The sequence below is a fragment of the Molossus molossus genome, unplaced genomic scaffold (assembly GCF_014108415.1).
Source record: "Molossus molossus isolate mMolMol1 unplaced genomic scaffold, mMolMol1.p scaffold_m16_p_3, whole genome shotgun sequence".
In the NCBI taxonomy this organism is placed as follows: Eukaryota; Metazoa; Chordata; class Mammalia; order Chiroptera; family Molossidae; genus Molossus; species Molossus molossus.
This window is the reverse complement of record NW_023425366.1, coordinates 67,187,219-67,199,778: the sequence shown is the minus strand read 5'-3', so window position 1 is coordinate 67,199,778 and position 12,560 is coordinate 67,187,219. Positions and strand designations below refer to the sequence as shown.

At 37.3% G+C, this 12,560-nt stretch overlaps 1 protein-coding gene across 3 annotated transcripts in view; it reads right to left on the bottom strand.

Annotated features, from left to right (window-relative positions):
- The window catches only part of ARSK (arylsulfatase family member K), a 47,168-nt gene that overhangs the window by 30,256 nt on the left and 4,352 nt on the right, over positions 1-12,560 (bottom strand). Inside the window, exons 2-3 of one of the 3 annotated variants that reach the window (XM_036279371.1) lie at positions 10,047-10,176; positions 4,252-4,411 (exon numbers count right to left, since the gene is read on the bottom strand). In XM_036279371.1, the coding sequence (XP_036135264.1) occupies positions 4,252-4,411; positions 10,047-10,176 (290 nt within the window). The remainder of the gene's footprint in view (positions 1-4,251; positions 4,412-10,046; positions 10,177-12,560) is intronic. The other 2 variants (XM_036279369.1, XM_036279370.1) reach the window with 2 other exon arrangements.

Genomic DNA, 12,560 nt, shown 5'->3' with positions numbered 1-12,560 from the left:
TAAGGATATTTAAACTGAAAAACGGGATATACTCTTAGTTGAGGCTAAATACAAAATACTGATAATGAACAGATGCTATGACCCTGGGTTAAATAGAACATCAATGTTTATCAAATAATAAGCTGTAGGTAGAGCAATATAATTTTTTATTCCATTCATTCATTCAACAAACATTTAACTGCGTGCCTATAATGCGCTAGCATGACTGCCATGGGAATAAAGCAGTGAAAGAGACAGGGTCCTTGCTCTCCAAGAATGATCACACTGAGGAATAAAATCCAGGCCATATTTTAAGCATTTCATACAGAATGATGATAACAGAGAGTGCAAGGGGTTCAACTTCAGATTCTTTTTCTTACTGGATTGATTGAGGAAACAAATAGGAAGAATTTCAAATAGGATAATATGAATAGTTGTATTTTACTTTGGAATAGCCTTACTTTATAAAAAAGGAAAAGGATTTTTAAAGAGAAATTTGAAGCATTCCATGAAATAATAGCAGTGCAATGAACTTTAGAAAAAGAAAAAGTTATATAGGTGTTACATTACAATTCTGGCTAAGCCATTTTTATAACAACAATATTTTACTTTGATTAAATGCTTACTTTGTGCCAGGAACTGTTAAATACTTTGTATTGTCTCCTTTAATTCTTGCATATAATCTTATTAACTCATTTAAAAATGACAGCTATCCAATAAGGTGGGTATCATTAATTCTAGTTACAAACGAGAGCACTGACACTTGGGGAAGTAAAGTAACTTGTCCAAGGTCACAAGGATGGAAGGCAAGGCAGCTGGGCAGATTTTGACAGATTCAAGGCCTATGCTCCTCCCACCACACTTACCTCCTCTCCCGCCCTGTCTTTCTACTGTGTTAGCAAGGCAGAGGAGGGCAATAGCATTTTGCACAGAAGAACTAGCTTGTCAATGGTCTAGAGGTAGTAAAAAGCATAATAAAGGAATTAAAGAAAGACCAAGTGCATACTGGGGGAGAAAGAGAGTGGTACTAAATGAGACTGGAGGTAGGCAGGGGCTAGATTAGGTAGGGTTTTATAAGCAATGTTGTGGATTTGGGATTTTAGCCTACCTGCCGAGATAAAAACCACTGAAAGATTTTAAGCAGGTAAGGCATTCGATCAGATGTTTATTTTTTAAAATATCACTCTGGCCATGGCCGGTTTGGCTCAGTGGTTGGAGCATCGGCCCATGGACCAGTGAGTCGCGGGTCTGATTATGGTCAAGGGCATGTACCTTGGTTGTGGTTTATCCCTGGCCCTGGTCAGGTCGTGTGGGAGGCAGCCAGTCGATGTGTCCCTCTCACTTCAATGTTTTTCTCTCCCTCTCTCCCACTGTATCTAAAGGTAAATGGAAAAGTATCCTTGGGTGAGGATTAAAAAAAAAAAAAGTAAAAAGACCACTCTGGCTGCCTATTGAAAATAAGTGAGAAGAAAAGAAGTTAGGAGGCTATTTCAGTAGTTTAGGCAAGGGATGGTAGTACTTGGTGGAGATGATAAGTGAACAGATTGGAGAAATATCTTAGAAGTAGAGCTGGCAATATTTGGCAATGGATTACTAGACAGTGGTGGGAAAGAGAAATCAGGATTACTTCTGGGTTTCCAGTCTTGGTATCTTTTAGATTTTGGAAGACAGAAAAGGGAAGATATTTAATATTAACTAGAAGAGCAAGAATAACACAGTAAGTCCTCACTCAACAGTGCTGATCATTTCTGTGCCTTTAGTGAAATGACATATAACAAAACCAATTTTACCGTTGGCCACTTGATACAAAAAAGCATTATGTTCCTAGGGCATCTCATCAGCATTATAATGAAATGTGGGGTTGAACAAAAGGACATTATTGGAAGATCTGCTCTACTCAGATTCTTCTAGATTATTTTAGTGTCTGTTTACCCAAAACTCATTTTATTAGTTTCCTCAGTCTGCTAAAACAAATTAATACAAACTGGGTGAATTTAAAACAACAGAAGTTTACTGTCTCATAGTTCTGGAGGCTAGAAATCTGAAAACAAGTGTTGGCAGGGCCATGCTTCCTCTAAAGCAGTGATTTTTAACCTTTTTCGTCTCATGGTACACATAAACTAATTACTAAAATTCTGCAGCACACCAAAAAATACATTTTTTGTGCTGATCTGACAAAAATAGGTATCATTTTGATTCATTCACACCAGATGGCTGTTGTCATTTTTTAATTTGATAACCTAAGAACAAAGGTCAGTGCCCCTGACTAAATAGGTATTATATGTTTTTAAAATTCTTGTGGTACACTGGTTGAAAATTGCTGCCTAAAGGCTCTAGGCAAGTCCTGGCCAGTGTGGTTCAGCAGTTAGAGCATCGGCCAGTGGACCAAAGAGTCTTGGGTTCAATTCTGGTCAAGGGCACATACCTCGGTTGCAGTTCGGTCCCTAGCCCTGGTCGGGGTCAGGTAGAAGGCAACCAATGTATGTGTCTCTTTCACATTGATGTTTTTTTTTTTTTCTCTCTCTCCCCCTTCCACTCTTATTTGAAGATAAATGGAAAAATATCCTCGGGTGAGGATTAACAAACAGGGCCCTAGGCAAGAATTTTTCTTTGCCAGGAGTTATCAGAGGCTAGGAAGAAGCAATCTTTAGCATTCTTTGTTTTTTATTTTTTAATTAATTAATTAATTTATTTTTGTTACAGATGTTTCTTGCCCCCCACTGATTCCCTCCTCCCTCTCCCTCCCCACCCTGTCCCCAGCTTTGTTGTCCATGTCCACTGTTCTTTAGCATTCTTTGGCTTGTGGCTGTGATCACTTCCATCTATGCCTCTGTCTCTACACTGCCTTCTCTGTCAGTCTGTGTCCTTTTGTCTTCTAATAAGGAGTAGTCACTGGATTTAGGATTCACTAAAATTCCAGGACGATTTCACCTCCAATTAAGTCTGCAAAAGGATCTATTTCCAAAAAAGGTCACTTTCTGAAATTCCAGGTGGACATGAACCCTTGGGGAACACTATTCCTCTCACTATACTCACCATTATTTTTATTGAATTAATATCTCTTGTTCTTACTCATTATAATTATTATCGTCACCCTCATCACTACTATATTTTCCACAGCCCTCAATTAGCACCTGTTAGGTAAGAGGTACTGCTCTAAAATCTTAATACATATTTGTGACAGGGGTCACAAAAGTTGGGGGACCCTAAAATCACACCTAAGTTTATGAAGGGGACTCACAGGACTCAGCAACTAGTTTTACTCATGGCCAAGACTTATTTTACAATGAAAAGATACAAAGTAAAATCAGCAAGGGAAAATATGCTTGGGGTAATTCCACAGGAAGCCAGGTATGAAGTGTGACAAGTGGAGTCACAAAGGGCACATTTAATTCATCCAGCATCTAACTGTGACAATATATGTGAAGTTTTGTCAATTGGAAAGCTAGCTCATTGAAGATTCAATACCTAAGTTGTTATTGGAGGCTGATTATGTAGACACCCTCTGCCTGTAACATACCAAAACTCCAGATTCCCAGAGTGAAAGGAGGTGTTTAGTATAAACCATATTGTACAAACACTCTAGGTACACAGGAGGTCATTTTATCAGCTAGTGAATATAGGGAACACTCCTGAAATTCAGGGTTCCAGACGTCAGCCAAGGGCCAACTTAGAAAGCAGATCTTTCTAAGGACAGAATTTTCAAACCTACTGTGTTAGCTCTTTTATGCACACATTATTTCATCAAAGAAATTAAAGTTACTTAGCTTAGATAATGTTCCCAAGATTATACTACTACAGGGTAGTAGTAAATAGAGAAACTAGGATTCAAAAGTAGTTCATCTGATTCTAGATCTCTGCTGTGATCCACCAAGCTTGGCTGCCTGGTTTTTGAGGACTCGTTAAAATGGAAAAAAAAAAGAAGCTACAGTAGACTCACATTAGAATGAACTGACAAAAGCAAGTAGCAAGAAAACTGATTATAAATAATAAAGTAGCCATTATATAGCAAAAACTCAATAAAAATAAACACAGGCTAAACAATTTTGTAGACACTCTTATAGACTTTTAATATCAAAATTACCAGCATATTAACAAATTTAATATTTTTAGAAGATTAAAGAAAGCTCAGGTTTTAGCCAAATTAACATAATAGAGGGATTAAGAGATTTAATTTTACCTCTGTAGAGAAATAAAAAGTCAAAAAGAATACATTTATGTGATATAGCAGAAAGAAGCCTATTAGGACTATATTTTGTTTTATTTTTTTACCTAATGGAATGATGTCCTGAAGTATAGTCCAATTTTCCAAATTTTTGTGTTAGGTACCCGTGCTTCTCCATGATATCCATCCATGTTGTGTAACTTGGATCTAGGCCCTTAAAGTTATTCCAAGATTCTGTTAAGTGAGTGAAGAGGCCACTCCACATTGCTGGGAAAAAAGAAGAAATTGGGATTAGTGTAAAGCTTAATAATTTGTGTTAACTATTAAGACAATTACTCCAAGAGAGAATAGAGTTTACTAGTTTAAAGCTCATACTCTGCAATAAAACATATCTGCATTAGGGGCTTTACCTAACATTTCTAATTACCGCATTTATCAAGGGGAACATTCTGCAAGGAGTTACTTATTTTACAGGTGAGTCTCTAAGGCTTACAGGTTGAGTTATTTAAGATAAATATAGCTGGAATTAAAAAGCCTGTCTGACTCTAGAGTCTTCTTCTAATCATAAAAATAACCACTAAGTACTCATTGGTTAAATTTCTCATTTTCTGAAACTATTTATTCTGTAAATCCTTCTTCAAATATTAACAGGCCTAAAGGGAGAAGTAGGCAGCAATAATAACACCAGGGGATTTTAATACCCCACTTTCAACAACATAGAAAATCAATAAAGAAACACTGGACTTAAACTACCTGTTATACCAGATAGACTTAACAGACATTTAAAGACCATTCCATCCAAAAGCAACAGAATATATATTCTTCTCAAGTGCACATGGGACATTTCAGGATAGATCACATGTTACACAACAAGTATAACAAACTATTAGCAAACTGAATCGTAGGCTACACAACAAATCTTAGTAAATTTAAGAAGACTGACATCATATCAAGCAACTTTCTTACTACAATGCAGGAAACTAGAAAATTCCACAAATTTGTGGAAATTAAGAAACATGCTACTGAACAACCAATAGGTCAAAGAAGAAATCAAAATAGAAGTCAAAATATAGCTTGAGACAATTGAAAATGGAAATAAAACATTGCAAAACTAATAGGATGCATAAAAAGCAGTTCTAAGAAGGAAGTTCACAGTGATGAACACCTACATTAAGAAAAAAGAAAGAGCCAAAATAAACAATAATTGTACATCTCTAGGAACTAGAAAAAAAATAACTAAACCCAAAGTTAGTAAGAGAAAGGAAATAACAAAGATCAGAATTGAAATATATGAAACAGAGACTGAAAAGACTGATAAAACTAAGAGCTAGTTAAAAAAAGATAAACAAAATAACCCTTTAGCTAGACTTACCAAGAAATAGAAATTCCTCAAATAAAATTAGAAATGAAAGAGGAGATGTTACAACTGATACCACAGAAAAAGGATCATGAGACTACAATGAACAATTATACGTCAAGAAATTTGATAACCTAGAAGAAATAGGTAAATTCCTAGAAACATACAACCAAACAATACTGAATCATGAAGAAATAGAAAATCTGAACGGACAAATTATGAGTAAAGAGACTGAATCAGTAATCAAAAATCTCTTAAAAAAGAAAAGTCCAGGAACAGATGGCTTCAGTGGTGAATTGTACCAAACACTTAAAGGAGAATTAAGCCCTGGCCGGTTTGGCTCAGCGGTTAGAGCGTCGGCCTGCGGTACAGAGAGACCCGGGTTCGGTTCCCGCTAAGGGCATGTACCTCGGTTGCAGTTTGTCCCTGGCCCTGGTTGGTCTTGCGGGTGGCAGCCACTCGATGTGTCCCTTTACGTCGATGTTTCTCTCTCTCTCTCTCTCTCTTCCTCTCTCTCCCTCCCGCTCTATCTGAACAAAAAATGGAAAAATGTCCTCGGGTGAGGATAAAAAAAAAAAAAAAAAAAGGAGAATTAATACCAATCATTCTCAAACTCTTCCAAAAAAACAGAAGAGGAGAGAACACTTCTAAACTCATTTTACAAGGCCAGCATTACCCTAGTACTAAAATCATATAAGAACACACACACACACACACACACACACAGAAAAGGAGGAAAATTGCAGGCTTATATCCTTGATGAACACAGATGCAAAAAGTCTCAACAAACTATTAGCAAACTGAATTCAACAATACATTAAAAAAAAGGATCACACAGCATGATCAATTGGGATTTATCCCAGGAAAGCAAAGATGGTTCAAAATGCACAAATGAATTGTCAGAAGGAGAAATTAAGAAAACAATCCCATTTACAACTGCATCAAAAAGAATAAAATACATAGGAATAAATTTACCCATGGAGATGAAAGATATGTACACTAAAAACTACAAGATACTGATTAAAGAAATTGAAGAAGACATAAATAAATGGAAAGATAACGTGTTCATGAACTGAAAGAATGAATATTCTTATAATGTCCATAGTACCCAGAGCAATCTACTGATTCAATGCAATACCTATCAAAACTCCAATAGCATTTTTCACATAAATAGAATAAACAATCCAAAAATTTGTATGGAACCATATAAGATCCTGAATAGCCACAGCAATCTTGAGAAAGACGAACAAAACTGGAGGCATCAGATGTCTTGATTTCAAACCATATTAAAAAGCTATGCGGGGGATGGGGAGGAGGGTGTCAATGGGGGAAAAAGGAGAAACATCTGTAACAAAAACAAATCAATAAAAGTAATTTTAAAAAAGCTATAATCATCAAAACAGTATGGTGTTGTCATAAAACAGACATACAGCTCAATGAAACAGAATAGGGAGCCCAGAAATAAACCCATGCATATACGGTCAATTAATTGATGACAGAGGAGTCAAGATTACACGATGGGAAAGGATAGTCTCTTTAATAAATGGTGTTGGAGAAACTGAACCCCTATCTTACATCACACAAAAATCAACTCAAAATGGATTAAACACATGAACATAAAACCTGAAACCATGAAACTTCTAGAACACATAGTGGGTAAGGTCCTTGACACTGATCTTGACAGTAAGTTTTTGGATTTGATACTAAAATCAAAGGCAAAAAAAGCGGAAATAAGTGGAAATACATCAAACTAATCAACTTCTGTTCAGCACAGGACACTATTAATAAAATGAAAAGGCAACCTATGAATTGGAAAAAAGCATTTGCAAATCATCTATAAAATAAGGGGTTAATATCCAAAGAAATATAAATACCTTGTACAATTCAATAGCAAAAATCCAATTAAAAATAAGTAGAGGGTGTGAATTTTTCGAAAGAAGACTTAGAAATGGCCTACAAGGCCCTGGCCGGTTTGGCTCAGCGGTTAGAGCGTCGGCCTACAGTCCCGAGAGACCCGGGTTCGGTTCCCGCTAAGGGCACGTACTTCGGTTGCAGTTTGTCCCCGGCCCTGGTTGGTCGTGCGGGTGGCAGCCACTCAATGTGTCCCTTTCACATCAATGTTTCTCTCTCTCTTCCTCTCTCCCCCTCCCACTCTACCTGAACAAAAAATAGAAAAATGTCCTCAGGTGAGGATAAAAAAAAAAAAAAGAAATGGCCTACAGGTACATGAAGAAATTCTCAACATCACCAGTCATCATGGAAATGCAAATCAAAACTTCAATGAGATATTATCTCTTGCTTATTAGAACGGCTATTATCAAAAGACAAAAGATAACAAATGTTGGCTAGGATATGGGAAAAAGGAAACCCAGGAGAACTCTCATGCATGGTGATGGGAATCTAAATTGGTGAAGCCACTATAGAAAATTGAGGAAGCCACTAAGAAGGTTCCTCAAAAAATTACAACTAGAACTATCACATAATCCAGCAATTCCACTTCTGGGTTTCTGGGTATATATGTGAAGGAAATTAAGTCATCTCAAAGAAATATCTGCACCCCCATGTTCACTGTATTATTTACAATAGTCAAGACATGGAAACAACCTACGTGTCCATTAAAAGATGAATAAAAGCGATGTAAATACACACACACACACACACACACACACACACACACACACACACAATCAGCTTGAGGGCATTGTGGTTAGTAAGTGAAGTAAGCCAGACAAAGGAAGACAAATACTGAATACTGTGGAATCTAAAAAGAACCAAATGCAAAGAAATAAAACAGCCTGGATTGCTAGAAGCAGGGTTTGTAGATGGGGTAAAGTGGTGAAAACATAAAAATTTCTAGCTAAAGAAGATCTGGAGATGTGAAAGATTAACAAAACCTTTTTAATATACCTGGTCCTTCATCACTGAAATATACTTTATAATATAATTCAGGTTTCCTTTAATCATTGGTGATTATATAGTTGATAGTCTGAAAATGTAGGTGAAGAAACTTGTGACTCAAATCACAAAGAATATCATGCTGGGGACTTACAGACAAAAGTGAATTGCTGAGTGCTGTTTACGGGGTTCAAAGCAAACAGTCATACATTTGAACACAGAAAGCAACGCTGTTAGAGAAGGCAGAATTTATAAGAATGGCAGTTTTTTCTTGTCTCTCAATTATTCATGGCTTAATGTCACTGAAATCTTGCCATTAAACTACACCTATTTGTTAAATTACTATAATAAAAGTGATAGTTTGTGGGAGAAGTGAATTGAGCCTGAAGAGATAAAGTGTGTAATCTGAAATAACATGGAAAACTTCAGATAAACCTGATGTGTGACAAGTTTTAACTACTTTGAGGTATACTCTGAAGTCCTCTCCCAACTCCCTATACTCTTACTGAAAAATTCCTTGGAAATAGAACTCTTTTAGGAAATATGAGTATTTCCTCATTTGCTTGTATGGTCAAAAGATTCTTAGCCACCAATCATAAAGAAATGAAACAGTAACACATGAACTAAATAGCATTTCAAATGACAAAATTCCTACTCTGGAAAAATAAATTAGAAAATCTAATAAGCCCAATACCCACATATACTTTAAAAACCATATCACTTAAATTTTTAAATCCTCACTGGAGGATATTTTTCCATTTATCTTCAGATAAAGTGGGAGGAAGAAAGAGAGAGAAACACCAATGTGAGAGAGAGACATCAACTGGTTGCCTCCCACACGACCCCGACCAGGGCTGGGAACTGAACTGCACCCAAGGTACGTGCCCTTGACCAGAATCAAACCCGTGACTCTTTGGTCTGTGGGCAGATGCTCTAACCACTGAGCAAACTGGGCAGGGCTTAACATTTTTTAAATAGATGCCAAATATGACTTACTATACTACTTTTGGGGATTATATATACAGTGATACCTCGGTTCTCGAACATAATTCGTTCCAGGAGGACGGTCGAGAACCGAATTGTTCGAGAACCGAAGCAATGAAACCAATAGGAAAGTGTGACTCTCCACAAAGCGTGACTCTCTCTCTGCACTCACACTGATGACGCAAGCAAGGCGCGCTGGGTCGAATGAACGCCATTCGGCTCAACTCGGCTCATCTCGGAAGTTCGAGTTCCAAATATTTGTTCGGATTCCGAGACAAAAGTTTCTCGAATCTCCTGGTCGAATACCGATTTGGTCGAAAACCGAGGCGTTCGAGAACCTAGGTATCACTGTATATATTTTTAATCCTCACCCAAGGATATTTTCTATTTATTTTCAGACAGAGTGGGAGGGACAGGGAGAGGGAGAGGGAGAGGGAGAGAGAAAGACATCGACTGGTTGCTGCCTGCACAACCCCGACCAGGGTTGGGGACAGATGCAACTGAGGTACATGCCCTTCACTGGAATCAAACCCGAGACTCATTGGTCCGTGGGCCAATGCTCTACTGCTGAGCCAAACTGGCCAGGGCTGGGGATTATCTTTTAAACTATAAAATCATTTTCAGTGTGTGGTTGCTTTCTTCCATTAATATTAAGCATGTTCATACCTGCACGTGATGGGCAACAGATTGGAGAGTTTGTGTAGGCATTCAGAAAGGAAGTGCCATGAGCTTTCATGAAGTTGATAAAAGGAAGTTTCACTACCTGATTTCCTGGATAAAATGTTAGCCTTCCATCCTGGAATAAAGAAATTTAATTAACACTGATTGATCACACAAAAAAAGAAAATTATTTCCTTTAATTTTAACCATAAAATTTACAAGCACCAAAAGACTTCAGTACAACATAAAATCCTCAAAAGATAAAAACAAGTATAAATAGTGATGTCAGTATCTAGCTCATAATATTGAGAATTCAATGCAGTGCTACGCTTAGATTTTTTCGAATATAGTAAATAAATTAAAGGACTTTCTGGAAAGTTCTTTTAGGGGATGAACTGATTAAAACAATATTTACTGAGTATTTACTATGTGCCAGGCACTGTGAAAGATCTGGAGACAATCTAGAAATAAAACAGTCCCTGGTGTCTTTGAAGTTTAGTCTAGTGGGGAGCCAAAAGTATAATGGTAAATAAAATTTGAGTAATTAAAAATTGTGATATATGCTTTTGAACAAACCTGAGATACAGATAATAAGGGTGACCTACTTTAGACAGAATAGACAGAGAAGGCTTCTATGGGAAGTATGAGACCTAAATAGTGAGAAGGACCCACCCCTTCAAATAATTTAAGGGGCATTTAAAGTTGGAGATACCTGCAAGACACAAATGGAGGTATCAATTAGGCAGCTAAATAAATGAGCCCGAAAGAAGAGATGTTTGGTTAGAGATATGCATTTTGGAATTGAATTGGGAATTGAAGAGCAAAGACAGAAAAAAGAATATTCTAGTCCTGGAGTTGTATCTATTATATTTATATGTTTTCAATATAATTATAAATAAATTAATGTACAATTTAAAAAATGAGCCAATCCTGCCCCGCTGGTGTGGCTCAGTGGATAAGCATCGACCCATGCACCAAGAGGTCACCGGTTTGATTCCCGGTCAGAGAACATGCCCAGGTTGTGGACCCAGTCCCTAGTGAGGGGCATGCAAGAGGTGGCCAATCGATATTCTCACTCATTGATGTTTGTCTCTCTCTCTCCTTCCTTCCTCTCTCTCTAAAATCAATAAAGAAAAAAAAAGCCAATCCAAAATATGTGATATATATAAACCCTTGATATACGTGAGATTTCTAAATGGATGTATAAAGTAGGATGTTGCATACAGGTAGGAATCTGGAGCCCAGACAAGTCTACCCGCTGGTGAAATAAACTTGGGAGTCTTGAGCACATTCACAGTATTGAAAACTGTGAGACTGGATGAAACCATTTAAGGAGATAGTGAAAATAGGAAAGAAACCCTTGGGAGCCCTGAGGTTTCCCAAGTAAGAGGAAAAGGCAGCATGGGAAACTGAGAAAGAACAGCCAGTGAGGGAGGAAGATATCAGGAGACTGGGTCCGATGAAAGCCAAGAGAACACAGTACTATGTCAAGAAAGAGGTAATGTCAACGCTTTGTCTTGAGAAGGTACCTAAAACAAGGCCAGGAAATGCAGTGGACTTGGCAGTATGGAGACAGCTGGTGATCTTGACAAGAGCACTCTTCACGGAGTACAGAATGGACAGCTATGCTGGAGATGGGAAAAGAGGATGGGAGGTGAGAAAGTGAGGCACTTGGCTAAGAAGTTGTTTTGCAAAGGGAAACAGAAAAATGGGATGACTGTCAGAGAATGGAGTATGGGATGGAGGCGAATGTAGGATTAAGATCAGGTTCTTTGTAAGATGGGAAGAATTAGAGCATGTTCGTATGTGGGAATAACCACTTCTAGCAGGAGTAATCACTGAATGCTAAGCCAACAATGATTGATTTCCTGAATGATGAGCTAGGAAGCCCAAGACAAAAGTGCATATTCTCCTCTCATAAGACTTTCTTTAAATTCATAAATTCAAACTCACAGAAACTTATCCTCACAAATCCCAGATGCCTCAATATCTTATTCTTACAATCTTTTGGACATAGGAGATAATAATCATTTGTGGTCATTGCTTTGAATTTAGAAAACCTAGCTTATCTGGTTGGTGGGATGGCACAGGAAGTCACACGGCAGAAAAACTGTGATGTTGCACAATTCAGATTCTCTAATATAAGTTTGATCTTCATTTAGAGTATTATTAGCATGCTTTTGACATTGAGGGTATGTGTAGTGTAATTTAAATGTTGCCTAAGAACCCAATCAAGTTACAAATCTTGCCATTCATGTACTTAATCCAGGTTTATTAAGCTTTGCAAAAATACACTGTTGGAATTCTGAACATATTAAATTAGTCTTTTGTAAACTGAACTTCTCTGGATTAAAGATTCATTTCACTTTGTTATTGGCAAAATGACACTTGTTGCTGGGGGAAGTGGGCTTCTTGTGATGTCACAAGAAAAGGAATTTTCTGAGACTCATACAAGAGGATGAGATATTGTAGAAAGTTTTATTTCTGTGGAATTACACTCCTGAGTTTCCAAAGTCCCAT